Source organism: Phragmites australis, chromosome 1 (assembly GCF_958298935.1).
Source record: "Phragmites australis chromosome 1, lpPhrAust1.1, whole genome shotgun sequence".
Lineage (NCBI taxonomy): Eukaryota > Viridiplantae > Streptophyta > Magnoliopsida > Poales > Poaceae > Phragmites > Phragmites australis.
Genome location: NC_084921.1, coordinates 35388145 through 35400079, shown reverse-complemented (window position 1 = coordinate 35400079; position 11935 = coordinate 35388145). Strand labels below are relative to the sequence as shown.

The 11935-nt window shown below is 47.8% G+C and overlaps 1 protein-coding gene across 1 annotated transcript; it reads left to right on the top strand.

Annotated features, from left to right (window-relative positions):
* Positions 1-223: 223 nt before the first annotated feature.
* Positions 224-4046, top strand: LOC133916706 (auxin efflux carrier component 3a-like). The gene is made up of 6 exons (XM_062360511.1): positions 224-1492; positions 1594-1927; positions 2794-2879; positions 3059-3216; positions 3450-3526; positions 3615-4046. Exons 1-6 carry the CDS (start codon positions 367-369, stop codon positions 3682-3684), a joined length of 1851 nt encoding a protein of 616 aa, XP_062216495.1. The 5' UTR covers positions 224-366; the 3' UTR covers positions 3685-4046.
* The last annotated feature ends 7889 nt before the right edge of the window (positions 4047-11935 follow it).

Here is an 11935-nt window from a genome sequence, read left to right as displayed (position 1 = left end):
TTACTTTTATATATAGATATATAAAAGATGAAGAGGTGCCGTTGAGAGACACCTTTTCCCAACGGATATGAATTAAGAGGTACATTGGAGAGACATCTGTTCCAACAGCTATGAATTAATAATTTCTCAACACGTATAATTTATTTATTTTTTTTGAGCGGAAGGGGTCTCAACACATATAAATGGATGGCCTCCGGTGTTGCCGAGTTCACAAGAGCCCACTCCTGCATGTAACTTGGGATACTCCACCGAGAGTCCGCGACCACTCCTCTCACCTTCCACTCCAAACGAAGCAGCTAGCAGAGGCAGAATCCCGAGCCCTTCTCCCTCCTCCTTCAGCTACCGGGGGTGGGCGAGAGTGACAAGATGATATCGTGGAACGATCTCTACACGGTGCTGACCGCGGTGGTGCCGCTGTACGTGGCCATGATCCTGGCGTACGGGTCGGTGAGATGGTGGCGCATCTTCACGCCGGACCAGTGCTCCGGCATCAACCGCTTCGTCGCCGTGTTCGCCGTGCCGCTGCTGTCCTTCCACTTCATCTCCACCAACGACCCCTACACCATGAGCCTCCGCTTCCTGGCCGCGGACACGCTGCAGAAGCTGCTCGTCCTTGCGGGGCTCGCCGTGTGGGCGCGCCTGCCCTCGCTCGGCGGGACCGGCGCGCCGCGGCTCGACTGGTCCATCACGCTCTTCTCCCTGTCCACGCTGCCCAACACGCTGGTGATGGGGATCCCGCTGCTGATAGCCATGTACGGGCCCTACTCCGGCTCCCTCATGGTGCAGATCGTCGTGCTCCAGTGCATCATCTGGTACACGCTGCTGCTCTTCCTCTTCGAGTTCCGCGCCGCGCGGATGCTCATCGCCGACCAGTTCCCGGACACCGCGGCGGCCATCGCGTCGCTGCACGTGGACCCGGACGTGGTGTCGCTGGAGGGCGGGCGTGCGGAGACGGAGGCCGAGGTGGCGGAGGACGGGCGGCTGCACGTCACCGTTCGGCGCTCGTCTGCGTCGCGGCGGTCGCTGATGGTAACGCCGCGGCCGTCGAACCTGACGGGCGCGGAGATATACTCGATGAGCTCGTCGCGGCTGCACAGCCCGCGGGGCTCCAACTTCAACCACGCCGACTTCTTCGCCATGGTCGACGGTGCGCCGCCCCCGTCGACGCCCGCCGGTGCAAGCGGCTCGAGCTTCGGCGCTGCGGAGGTGTTCTCGACGCGCTCGTCGCGGGGGCCGACACCGCGGCAGTCTAACTTCGACGAGCACTCGGCGTCCGCACGGTCCTCAATACCTGCGGCAGCCGCGGCCGCGGCCGTGCCTAATCATGACGCCAAGGAGCTCCACATGTTCGTGTGGAGCACGAGTGCCTCTCCTGTCTCGGAAGTGAGCGGCCTGCCGGTGTTCACCGGTGGCGCAGGCGTGAACGGCGGTGCGAAGGAAATCCGCATGGTTGTCCCCGCCGACCTACCGCAGAACGGCTCGGCCGGCAAAGGTCCGTGTCATCATAAATGCTAGTGCACATCCACTTCACGGGTTCCATACGCGAATTCTAGAAAAAAACTTTGCAAAATTTCAATCTTTTAATTGTTTCAGAGAATGAGAACAAAGGCGTAGTGGCAACGGGGGAAGGCGAGGCTTTCAGCTTTAGCGGTAGCAAGACGGCGGAGGACGCCGAGGCGGGGGAGGCAGGGGCGCCGGACCGCATGACGAAGCTGGGGACCAGCTCCACGGCCGAGCTGCGCCTCAAGGACATGGACGGAGCGGACGCCGGCGGATACGCGGACGCGGGCCGTGAACGGCCGCACCAGATGCCCCCGGCGAGCGTGATGACACGGCTCATCCTCATCATGGTGTGGCGCAAGCTCATCCGCAACCCCAACACGTACTCCAGCCTCATCGGCCTCGTCTGGTCCCTCATCGCCTTCCGGTATGCTACAATTCTACACACCTTTTCACGTGACTTGCTTCACTCATTGTCCATACCCCTACAGCTAATTGTGTTAGGTTTGTGAATGGCCTTACACAACAGAGAGGCGATCAGTTAGGCAAGGATCGATGGCTAGTGTAAATAGGAGTTTCGCTTCACTCGCATCGTTAAAAGACCACTATAACTGTGTTATGCTAGGGTGTGAATTGTTGCACACAAACACAACAGACCAGTTTGGCAAGGATCAGTGGCTGGTGCAAATGAGTTTCTTCACATAGTTGGTCACTGCTAGTTGTAGTAGGTTGTGAATGATTTTACACAACAGAGAGGCGACAAGTTGGGCAAGGATATGATCGATGGCCAGTGGAAACGGCCGGGAGTTTTCGTGGTCAGTTGGTTTGTTTGTGGTGATAAACGACATCGATCAGAATTGTTATTCTGGGCGAGGCCTAGCAAAGCTGGTGGCGGTGAGCGATGTAGCTGCCAGCCTAAATGCAGGGGTGAGGAGGCACCGAGCGGTGGCGGTGGGCTAAGATGAGTTCTTCTCCCCGGCCGGACCACACCGCGGGCCCCGCCCCGGCGCCAATTGCGACTGTAGGAGCTGCAAAAGTCGAAGAGAGCTTGCACGGCGCACGAGCACTCAACGCCAATCATTGATGGCTAGCTTCATCTCTTTTAATTTGGAGTTAGTTACAATGAACTTGCAACTGTATACTTGCGCTAATCATCGTCGTTGGATCGAGTACTTAATTTGTCTTGCCTAATTGCTCAATGATCTCGTCCTATGATGAATATGATGCTGTCGTCTCTTCTTGGAAGCTGGAACTACAAACTAACGGGTGATAGATGCATGATCGTCATTGCAGGTGGCACATCTCCATGCCGGCGATCGTGGCCAAGTCCATCTCCATCCTCTCGGACGCCGGGCTGGGGATGGCCATGTTTAGCCTGGGTGAGTACTACGTGAGCGCCCACACCCCTTGTGCTCCTGTCGTGCCATAGCCCTACACCGCGGCGCCCCGCGATTAACCCGTCTCCCTCGCACCCGTGCCCACTGCACACCCGGCAGTCCGGCACCCCTTGGCCTGCGGGCGCCCGAGCTAACACCGTGATGATCTCTCGTGTGGCCAGGATTGTTTATGGCGCTGCAGCCGAGGATCATCGCGTGCGGATACCGCGCCGCCGCCATCTCCATGGCCGTCCGCTTCCTCGCCGGCCCCGCCGTCATGGCCGCTGCGTCCGTCGCCATCGGCCTTCGTGGGACGCTCTTGCAGGTCGCCATTGTTCAGGTAACCATGCATGCATGTAAACTGCTGAAAACTGGCCGTGACAAGTGAGATTAATTTCTTATTGCCAATCATTTGTACCGTAAGGTGTCATACGTACATGGTCGGTTCTAATCTGTCAAACCAGCTTCTTCAATGCAACATTGTACTTCTAGTACAACTAGATTCAAGCAATTTATTCCCCTGTGAATTATATAATGCTTATGTGCACTGAAATTTTTCGGGGCATTTGATAGGCGGCTCTACCGCAAGGGATCGTACCTTTTGTGTTTGCAAAGGAGTATAACGTCCACCCGGCCATCCTGAGCACAGCGTAAGTGATCATCAGTTAAGAATTATGCATCGCTGGGTCAGGTTTGCATGAATTGAGATCAACTTCCGGTCAATGTAAACTTTCGCAGGGTAATTTTTGGCATGCTGGTAGCCCTGCCGATCACCTTGGTCTACTACATCGTTCTAGGACTACGATAAAGGACGTAACGCTACTGCTCGCTCACATGAGGTCGAACTCGATGGACGAATGCAGATAAGTTGCAGAGGCGTAGTTGCACTTTGTACCCGATCGTGGCCCATGCATGGCTGGAGGCTTGTCATTTGTAGCCGTGCCCCACAAAATCCCTTGAGGTGATTAGGCATGCAGTTTGTGTTGCTTACTTGTAATCCCTATAGGGTTTTGAGGATTATATAAAGCCATGTCCATACCTCCTAGATTAAGCTTTAAGGGCCTGGACCCCTTTAGAGATCGATTTGTTGGTAGAGACAAATGAACTGGTAGAGACTAATGAACTAGATGACTTTCGCTGCAATGGAAGACAGAAATATCTTGCAATGAAGATACAATGTTTATTGTGCTGACATGAGTTCAATCTTCAATGGAAGTACAATCAATAACAGCTATCTACCTCTCTCTAAAAATACGGACAGCCTCATCGTCAGGCAACTGATATGTCTAAAAGTTTTAGTCAATGACATGGTGCGTTGGATGCCCATCGAACGCACCTCGTGTTTCTTCTCCAAAGCTGGTTCTTCTTCTTCTTCTCTCCCTTTAGCTCCTGATGAGACTGGCAAGGACCAGCGCTGGCAAGTTCCTTCCCATGTCGAGTGCCGCCGTACTCTTCTCCGGAGTGTCCTCTCGCCGCTGCGCGCGCTGTCCGATTATGGTTAGGGCCCTAGGATCACCAGCGGTCTTCGGGCTTAGAGGGAGGTTGGGGAGGCGGCGGACCGGCGGTGGGTGGTGGCGTGAAGATGCGGCAAGGCGACGCCAGGTTAACGAGGCGGCGGGTGGCAGCGGCGGGAGCTGGCGCCGAAGACGGAGGAGGAGGGCAGGGCGGGAGAGCAAGGTGACGGGAGGAGGAAGAAGACTCGTCGCTGTATCCGGGAAGAAGACTGGTTGTTGTCTCTAGGAAGAAGAAACAAGGGAGCCATGCGATGTACATCCAATGGACGTGGTTGATTGACTGAAAATATTTGGAAATTTAGTTGACTGAGAAAGAGTTGCCCCCCAAAAAAACTATCAAGAGGGCAAAAATTTCTGTGCAAACGTGCAAAGCAGTGTCGGAGGCCGTTGGATCCGCATCCATGCAATGCCCTGAAATTATCCCACCATCCCACTGTAGGCTTTAAAAAAAAACTACGCAAATTTGATTCACTGCGACTTCATCCTTCTCCTTCTCCCGCTAGCAGCGGCACCCAACACCCAAAATTCTCCCAAGCCGGTGCTGCTAGGGTTTTGGATCCCCTGTTGGCATCCTCCTCCACGACTTGAATCTCCTGTCAACCTCTAACTTCACGAAGTGGCTCCCATGTCGGCCTGCTCTCTCCCGTTGACGTCCCCCGCTACGGCGTGGCTCCCCCATTGGCCTCCACCACCATCGTGGAAGACACAAGAAGGCCACACGCTCTTCGGCGAGCTCGCTGCAGAAGCTACAAGAGCTGCTGTTGGGGTGTTGTTTGTTGCTGCTGCTATTGCAATGCAACTAGTTTTCTTCTTATGCAAATTTTCGCCAATTTTCTTTTTGTGCAGCCAAGTTTGCATAGGAATTTTTGCCAATTTTCTTCTTATGTAAATTGTAGTGTTGAAATATTGAGTTAATCATTATCTGGCTCACTATGTGAAAAAAGACTTCAGTGATAGGTGATAATTAATATTAGTGACGGAAGGGTCCTACACCCATCAACCTGAACACATCACTTATAATTCTTCATTAGTGACAGGTTACGACCTGTCACTTATGAGGTATAGGTAACGGGCATAACCATGACCCCGTCACTTATGAGATCTTAGGTGATTCATCGTAACAGTGACCCGTTATTAATAACTGAATATAAGTGACGGTCGTAACAGTGACTTATCACTTATGATTGATGAACATTTTTGTATTTTTTGGATATGAAAATAGTCAAAAAAAAAATATTTTTTTTCACCCGATCCATACCAACGCAAGGGCCCATCGCATATGAATTATAAGTCATGCTATTTTCCAAATAGTTTTTCAGTCTGTGTTCCATGGGCCTCGAACTCGCACCTCTCCTCCATACGTAGCTCCCTTACCACCTCACCTATCAGGTAGTTGTGATAGACCCTGGAGACTTAATCCTTTTAATCTTCTTTACCGAAGGTCATAAGTGATAGGTCATAACCATGATCCGTTACCTAAGACTGATTAGTGATGGGTCAGAATCATACCCCGTCACTAATGATTGAACTTTAGTGACAGGTCATAATCTTGACTTGTCACTAATGATTGATTTTATCAAATTTAGTCGAGGGTTATAATTTACATATAAATTTTTTCTTCATCCAAATTTATATAAATATTTTATGATTTTCTGAATATCTCATCCAAACGATCACAATTTGATAGGTGACCTAGAGTGCCTTTGGTAAAATAGGTATAACTTTTACATACGAACTCCAATTTTAACATTATTTTGACTCTACAGATATCTACAGAAAAAGTTACATCCATTTCACCCCACCTATGTCGAGTTCGGCAAATTTTTTGAGGTCAAATTTAGCTTGGAAGATTGAGTTCTTGCCCTCTAATATTTTTGCACCATTTTTAGAACGAACGTTTGTGTCCATAGCCGTCACCCCTTACATCAAACTTGAGCTGAAATGTATAATGATTCATATTCTAATACTACTAAGGTAAGAAAAATAAATGAAAAAAATATTTTTAAATTGGTCATTTGTGAATATAGAATAACTTGGTTGGCTATTTCCTCTAAAAAGTCTTATGGCGATTCTATTGAAGTTAAAACTATTCACTTTGGAGTTGTTAAATACTGCCGTTGTATTGCAATATGTATTTTTTTTCTCAGGCAGTTTTCATGAGCAATCACCTAAAGATACTAAAAGATCTAATAATACATCTCTCCCATCATAATTTTTTTCTCCTTTTCTTTTGTTATGTTCTTGATTCTGCTTATGTGTGGATAAATCCAAGTCATCGCTACTGACTTGGATTCAACAACTTGTTGATTATGATTGGCTCAAATACCTTCATATTTTGTTGTAATTAAATGTTCATTTGTCACATTTGTATTCTCATAAATATTAGGCTTTCAGACTTTCCTCCTATTTCATCCATAAGTCATTGATGATGGAGTCGTAACAGTGATCCGTCACTAATGAAGTCATTAGTGTTGCATGAAAAAAATAAAAGAAAAATATCATCATTAGTGACGGGTCACAAATTGACCCTTTACTAATGACTGATCTAGGATGACTCGTCACTAATGACTGACCTAGGATGATCCGTTACTGATGAGTCATTATTAGCGATGGGTCACAACTTGACCCATCACTAATGATTGATCTAAGATGACTTGTCACTAGTGACAGGTCATAATTATGATCTGTCATTATTATCATCAGTGACTAATTTCGTGTCTCTTTTGTCTATTTTTCATGTAATGGCTCTGAAGATTGCAGGACCAGGATTGCAGGCTGGAAACACCCTCATAGTCTTATCCTTCATCTCTGCTTTCAATTTTGCAGATCTCTTAGCCTATGTGGAAAAAAAATGCAACAATAGAATCCCTGAGTTATGTTGTTGAAAGAGTGTCAAAATCATTGCTTCTATGAGACCAGGAGTGCAGGCTGGAGCTGCTCTTTTGATGCGAATTCCTGAAGCTACCACCTTGCATCAGAGATGTTTCTTAGGCTTGGTTGATCTGTTTGGAGGTTTGGTCTTGTATTAATTTTTTTCGTTTATGTGTGGTCTGTTTAGAGCCTATGATCTCTTGGTGTCTCCCCATGCTCAAGGACTAGTCATACAGCTGATTGTGCAGAAAGGAGGGACCCTCTCAAGCTTTTCTTAGATCATTTTTAATGGCTTCTCTTCGCGAAGGGAACAGGACTCATAAAGGAATCTCGTTCCTTTCAGCGTTACAATAGCTTCACTTCACGAAAAGATTATCTCTCATCCCTTCCACTTGTGATTCTTTCTTCTTTCCCTTCACGAATCTTTTCGAAGTGAAACTGTTAGAGATAAAGAAAAATAAAATACATGAGAATAGAGAGGGAAATCAGAAAGGGAACGGAATTAAGTAAATATGGTTGGAGATGATTTTAGTAAATTTCTCCATAATTCTGGTGCAGAGCGGAAGCTTTATGGCAATGCAATGAAACAGGAGGAGGCAACTCGGCAAGACAGCAAAATAGAAATATGCGACTCATTGATTTAGTACATTGCGATTCAAAATAGTTTGTAGATTGTGGCTACCAGTGATCTTGTTTGTATATTGTGTCTTTTATTTGTAAATTCTGATTGTGATCTTGTTTGTAAATTATGGCTACCAGAATTCATTGTAAATATCACCGATGACCACTTTCTATTGTCCAATCCAAACTAAAAATCCAACTTTATGACCACAGTCTTTGTAGAACTTCTCAACTGATTCTACATTAGCAAATTCCATCCCCGCAGCTGGCATGAAGTGAACGAATACTTCTGGTGCGCATGTTAATCCTTACAATAGGACACACTTATTGCGATCAATAATATTCCAAATATACAATTGATGCACTAAGGTCATGATGGAATTATTCTCATGATGTTAACTGCACTTAAACAGGATGGAATTATGCGCTCTCATGGAGTATTGCACCCATCATTCTTGATTGGGAAACCATTTGGCATCGGTGCGAACAATGTGAGTGTGAACGGCATTAACATGGACATTGTGGGTGCCGGGACCACAGGTACGCCATGGATAACGGCGGCAAGGTGGTGTTTGGGTTCGTCGCCGTCCCTGTTGGTTGCGTTTCTTCTCTCTATTGCACTGCATGCACAATAGATCAAAGGTAGAAATACTTCAGTCCCGTGATTGTTTCAGCAGCAAACTTTGATTGCTCACTATGAATCCTGCATACATCGGCGTTCAATATGTACTCGAGGCTATCACCGTCAAGCTCATCGGCGTCCAGGCTGTGGCTGCCAAGCCTATCGCCGTATATGCCATCTTCGTCGAGGCTGTTGCCAGATCACCGCATTCGAGGACGTCGTCGGTGCTCCACCCTCGCCGCCTTGGAAGCTCGACAGCCGCGCGAAATTTCACCCGCCAAGCCGAACAGGGCCAATGTTGGGTGCGGCTATGGGTAGGGAAGAGAGGGACCAAGTCGCGATGAAACAAATTAACGTGGGGTTTTTTGGTGAAAAGCCCACGGTGGGATGGTGGGATGATTTTAGAGCATTGAATTGCGAATCCGATGGTCTCAACTGCACATTTGCACAGTTTGTAGACAAAAATTCGCGCTTTCAGAAGTAGCTACTCAGCTGAAAGTCTCAAGGGAAGGTCCCATTTTCAGGAGTAGCTGGAAGTCTATGGCTTATAGCCACACACACTCCGGCCATGAATGAGCTAGCTAGCGCGAAGTCCCCTCCAGCACCTAGGCACGTGCACTGACATGCTCTCCTAATTCTGCCGCGCAAAACGCATGCGTGCAACTGACAAGCTCTAGGATCGAGCGAATTGGACCAGCTAACTTGTTTTTATTCGCACCCTCGAATGCATGGATTAATTGATAACTGCTAAAGAATTACGGCCGGTGCACGTTTGCTGAACGTGACTGCTTAATTGGCCTTCTTAAATTGGCCCATGTTACTTATACAGGCGTAGACCCGGCCGGCACTGACCTCGCCATTTGCACGGAAGTGTTACGTCAATCTCGGGCAACCTAAGACTGCAGTGTATAGTGTCCATCTGTCGGAGAGAGAGCGGGCGAAAAGTCCATAGGCGGCGACCAAAATGTCATGGTTTGGGGCTCGATTTCAGGTGCTTTGCCTGTTGGAAACCTGCTGAGTGCTGATCCGTAATTTAGTCATGGAGTTTACTCTAGTGCTGCTATTCATGTCCCTAGCTTCATCCGTCGAGATGAAGACTTCTGCTGGCAGTGCTACAGATTGGCTGCACGTTAATCTGGAAACGCACAAAATGCATTGGCATCACCGAGTCGATCCATCAGAGAAGCAGCGGCTAGCTAGCTAGTGGCTTTTTCCACGAGTTGCATGGGCTAGCTGAGCTATAGCTAGCCCTTTAGTTGTCGTCAAGTCTTGTCCATGCACTAACGAAGGATCGACCGAGCAAAAGGCGAGCACCGCATCAGATACCACTGAGATTGGCCTAATTTGTATCAGAATCTACGAGCACTCCGCGGCCGCCTTCGACCACCGATCGATCGGTCGATCCCGCGCGCGCGCGCGCGCGCGCGCGTGCCAGCTCTAATCGGAAACCTCTACGCAGCGCAAGTTGGTGGCCTGCTTTGCGTTTGGCCGACCTGACCCGGCCTTCGTGCCGACAACAGCGAAGGTTTCAGTGCCCGCTGCCGCCCGCTGCTCCAGTAAATTTTGTTCGTGCCTTTCTGGCTCGTACGACGTGCCGCCTCTGACCACAGGGCCGGACCAGTGCCATGGAAAAGGGCGATGCGAGCTGTCGAGCGCCCAGGGGCGGACGCCTTTGCGACCCGGCAGGGTTCGTGCGTACGCGGGCATCTCGGAACAGCGCTGGCCCGGCAGGTGAAATTCCTCGCCCATGATCCGTCGACCGCATCGCTAGCAATAGGGCATCAGGATAGATCTGATCTGCTTGTTCCTGCATGGCCAGCGGCGGGAAGAGGAAAAGCATGTCTGCTTTACCTGAGCGCGCGGGATTCGATCCCTCGCTCCCGTGTTGTTAGGCTGGGTAAACCTTTGGAAAATTAGCGAAAGGCGCAGCCATATCGACCGGCTTTAACATGCAAAGCATGGATTTTTTACTCCGACGATCGAATTAATCTATCGCTTTCTTTGAACGCATTTTTTTTTTCAGTCGCGAAGCCTTTAACTTGTTCTACTGATCGACTTTTCTCAGTGTTTCGGTGTAAACGGAATGTGTCTATCCTACGAGACTGTTGTGGAATGCGTCCCACCGGAGCGTAAAAAGTACGAACAGAACTCGGATCGCCTCGCCGACCCGGCCGGGGGGGCTCATTGCCAGCTCTGTAGTACCGAGATTGATGATTAAAATAGAATAAATAAATATCTCAATGTTGATGATAAGGTTTAGTATTTTCGATCGGTACCGTGACTAGATTCTTATTTTCGACAAGATTTAGTTTAATGGACGACCAGGTGAACATTCCCGTCACAGGATGAACAGCAGATGAACAGTATTTCCGCTGGTGAACAGTAGGCGGATCCAGGACCCGTGCTGGGTGCTGCAGCACAGGCCCAGCCTAGAAAGACCCGGCCGGAGGACACATTGTCCGCTCTGTAGCACCGAGATTGATGATTAATATGGAGTAAATAAATATGAATTAGATAATCTTCTTATTTATTTCATCCAGCGTATCTCAAAACTCAAGTGAAAGAAAATAGAGAGAAATGAAGAAAAGAACCGTTAATATATGACTTTATGGATAAGATATAAACACAAGATTTCTTTTAAGATCATTTCATGATTCTAGTCATAAAAACTCACAACTAAGAAAGAAAACTCAAGAAGATAATCATCAGTGAAAAAACTATCTAAGTTGATGACTTAGAGGAAAGAGAATGCAAAACACAAATTCGTACTATTATACGTACATTTTATACCTATAGCAACAAAAAGATCAACTTTAAAGGGAGAAAAAACTGCAGCTTAAAAGGAAAACAAAAATCACAACTAAAAACGAAAAACTTGCAAGAGAAGCAAGTAAACCAAAACAAAAAGACTAGAAGGAAATGAATACAAGCTCATACAAGAAAATAAACTTTATTAAACCAAGAGGTCAGCTTATTTTAGACAGATTATAAAGTATTTTTCTCTCAAAAACACTAACATATTATAAAGTCTAAGTCTATCATCTCTTCTCCTCTAAAATCTATCACCATGCTCTCAAATGGCTAGCTCAAGCCTTTTCTATAATCCTACCTCTCTATTTATAGGTCTAGAGGTGTAGCTTAGCCTTTAAACTACTTTGTTCCTAAAATACTCATTGCTTACAATGATTTCCTACCTATCACGGGCATTTTAGTCTATTTTTCGCTCCATCCATGTAACGGTCGTGGCACCTTCATGACTTAGCTTCGTCTTAACGCTAGTTCCATGATGATACCATGTGCACTTCACCCTTCCATGGTTTTGAGACCAAACCGCGAAACCGCCTCGCATGCTTATCAAAACGTGACTCACAACTACTTGTTTTGACCTCAAGCAAGCATCCTGATGTCAACGCGTGTACTCCCTCTTACGA